Source organism: Otolemur garnettii, unplaced genomic scaffold (genome assembly GCF_000181295.1).
Source record: "Otolemur garnettii isolate 467f Iridium unplaced genomic scaffold, OtoGar3 scaffold00011, whole genome shotgun sequence".
NCBI classification, from domain to species: domain Eukaryota; kingdom Metazoa; phylum Chordata; class Mammalia; order Primates; family Galagidae; genus Otolemur; species Otolemur garnettii.
In genome coordinates this window covers 10,164,392-10,166,679 of record NW_003852406.1, presented here as the reverse complement: position 1 = coordinate 10,166,679, position 2,288 = coordinate 10,164,392, and the positions used below count along the sequence as shown (strand labels likewise).

At 48.8% G+C, this 2,288-nt stretch overlaps 1 protein-coding gene across 1 annotated transcript in view; it reads right to left on the bottom strand.

The window, feature by feature from the left end:
• POLR2M (RNA polymerase II subunit M) overlaps positions 1–1,976 on the bottom strand; it is a 9,198-nt gene extending 7,222 nt beyond the window's left edge. The window contains exon 1 of the mRNA XM_012801963.1: positions 1,546–1,976. Coding sequence (XP_012657417.1) covers positions 1,546–1,658 — 113 coding nt within the window. The 5' untranslated portion in view covers positions 1,659–1,976. The remainder of the gene's footprint in view (positions 1–1,545) is intronic.
• Positions 1,977–2,288: the final 312 nt, after the last annotated feature.

The following is a 2,288-nucleotide window of genomic DNA, read 5'->3' as shown; positions in this document are numbered from 1 at the left end:
CGCCACAACGCCCGGCTATTTTTTGGTTGCAGCCATCATCGTTGTTTGGCGGGTCCGGGCTGGGGATTCGAACCCGACAGCTTAGGTGTACGTGGCTGGCGCCTTAGCCGGTTGAGCTATAGGCGCCGAGCCAAAAAAAAATCAGTTTTTAAAGTGTGATCTCCCAGACCTGGGGCAGTGGAGAAATGATTAAGGACAAAAACTGTTTTCATAATGATACTAAGGTATTATTGGCCATCTTCCTCTCATTTTTCTCACAGTAGAGTTTTCCAGAGGCTAATGATGTGTGATTACATCTCTGCTCTGAAATGGAAGATATGCCTGAGTATGCCTGTGTTTTAAGACCTTCTAAGTTGTATTTCGGATGAATCAATGATCATCAGACTATACACATAAAACAAAAAGCTCTTTGGGATGCTTCATAATTCTTACAGAGTATAAAAGGGTCCTGAGATCAAAAGTTAATTTGCTGCTAGAAATTAAAAACTCAGTCTCATAAAGTCAAATCACCTGTGTCTACTAGGACCCCCTCAAGTAATTATTTGTCCCTTTTGCTAGGTGTATTCTTTAGCTATACAATAGTTGGAGAAAAAGAAAAGGTTACATCTTAGGTCCTCTAACTGTTCCGACATTATATTCATTCCCACAATTTCACCTATTAACTCTCTGCAGTTCCCAGCCCCCTCCTCTCTCTCTTGAGCCTCATGACCATTTCTCCAGCATTAAGTATTCAGTTTTAATTAACTCAATGTCTGTCCTGCTCAACTCAGCACACCCTAAATAAAAATCAAACTCGGTTTGATTCCTCTCTTATTCCTCTCTTCGGTTTTTCTTACTTTTGTTAGTGTTTCTCCATAAGGAATGGAAACTTTAGCCGTCTCTGTCGACTACATATTCAAATTATACTAGGCTTGATGAAGTTTTCCCAATCCCACATCCACCTTACTAGTTCACTTTCTTACAACCCCCTGTTGGAAACTTATCTGAAAATATCCTCCTACTGTCTTCTGCCTTTTATTTCTCACTGCACATAGCTGCCAAAGCTGCCTTAATAAAATAATCACTTGCATCACATCGCTCCTCTGCGAAAATCCATTAAGCCTGCCATTTGAACGAGAGTTTTAACTTTCTCAGCCTAATAAACTCTATATACTACTCTTCCCATTCCCTACAGTTCCTGTAAGAATAGGATCAAAAGATAAAGTTGACAATTTGTTTTAGACTGGGGGAAGAGGGACAAAAAGATTTAGAGAACAGAGTCTCGCTTCAGAAATAAATAAAAGCAAGGAGGAGCTACTGCCTCGCTGAACTCTAAGCTGCTGTTCAGTACGCGGGCACCGTCACAGGCGGTACGCACCGTCCTCCTCCAGGAGGAGGCGAGGCTTCGCGGCCTCAGGCCGCCCACTAGCCCACAGGACTCAAAAGAACCTGACTGAGGGCAAGGTCACCATCCAGGGACAGGAACCGAGTGGGGTGAGGGAGGGAGCGTCCCAGGGGGCGCGAAACCAAGGAGCCAGGAGGTGACTCGGCGGGACCCCAGCTTACTCGTTGCGCAAAAGTCTCTCCTGGCGCTTCAACATCTCCTGCAGCTCCGCCAAACTCCGCAGCCCCAAGTCCTCGGGAGCTTGGGGCTCGAAGCCGCGGGGCAGCAAGGACATTCTGCGGAGGCTGAGGCTGGCGAGGCGGCGGGCACTCGGCTTCCTCCGCAGGCCCCGCCTCTAGCGCCGAATCCGCGGCCGGCGGTGACTCCGAGCCTCGAGCGGGAGTCGCCATTTTCCCGGAAGAACGCGTCTTCTTCGAACCGAATCGGGCTTTATCGAAACGCCGGAAACAAACGCGGGCCGGGAGAAGGGGCCGTCGGGAGGAGCGCGAAGGGGCGGAAGTTACGCTTGACGTCAGCGCCTGGGCGGGGCGCGCTTTCGCTCGGCGTGTGGGTTGGTGGGTTCCGCAGCTGTTCCTTTATTTATTCAAAAAGTATTGCGAGCTGCTGTGGACGTAGCCCAACGGCGTCTGTTAGTAAACAAACACGGTCTCTGTTGCTGTGGAGTGTAATTACAGGTGGTGGAAGGAGGCAGACATTAATAAAACAATGTAATAGTAAGATTGGGAGGGGCACCCGGGAACGCGTCTCTGCAAAGCGAAATTTAAGTTGGAATCTGAGGACGGCTTAGCCATCAGTGAGGTAGGGGAGAATGCAGGATCGGATTTGGGAGCCCCTGGCTTCTGTGTGGTGCCAGCTCGTGAAGTCCTGGAATGTTAAGAGTCGGGAGGTTCCTTACAGAACATCA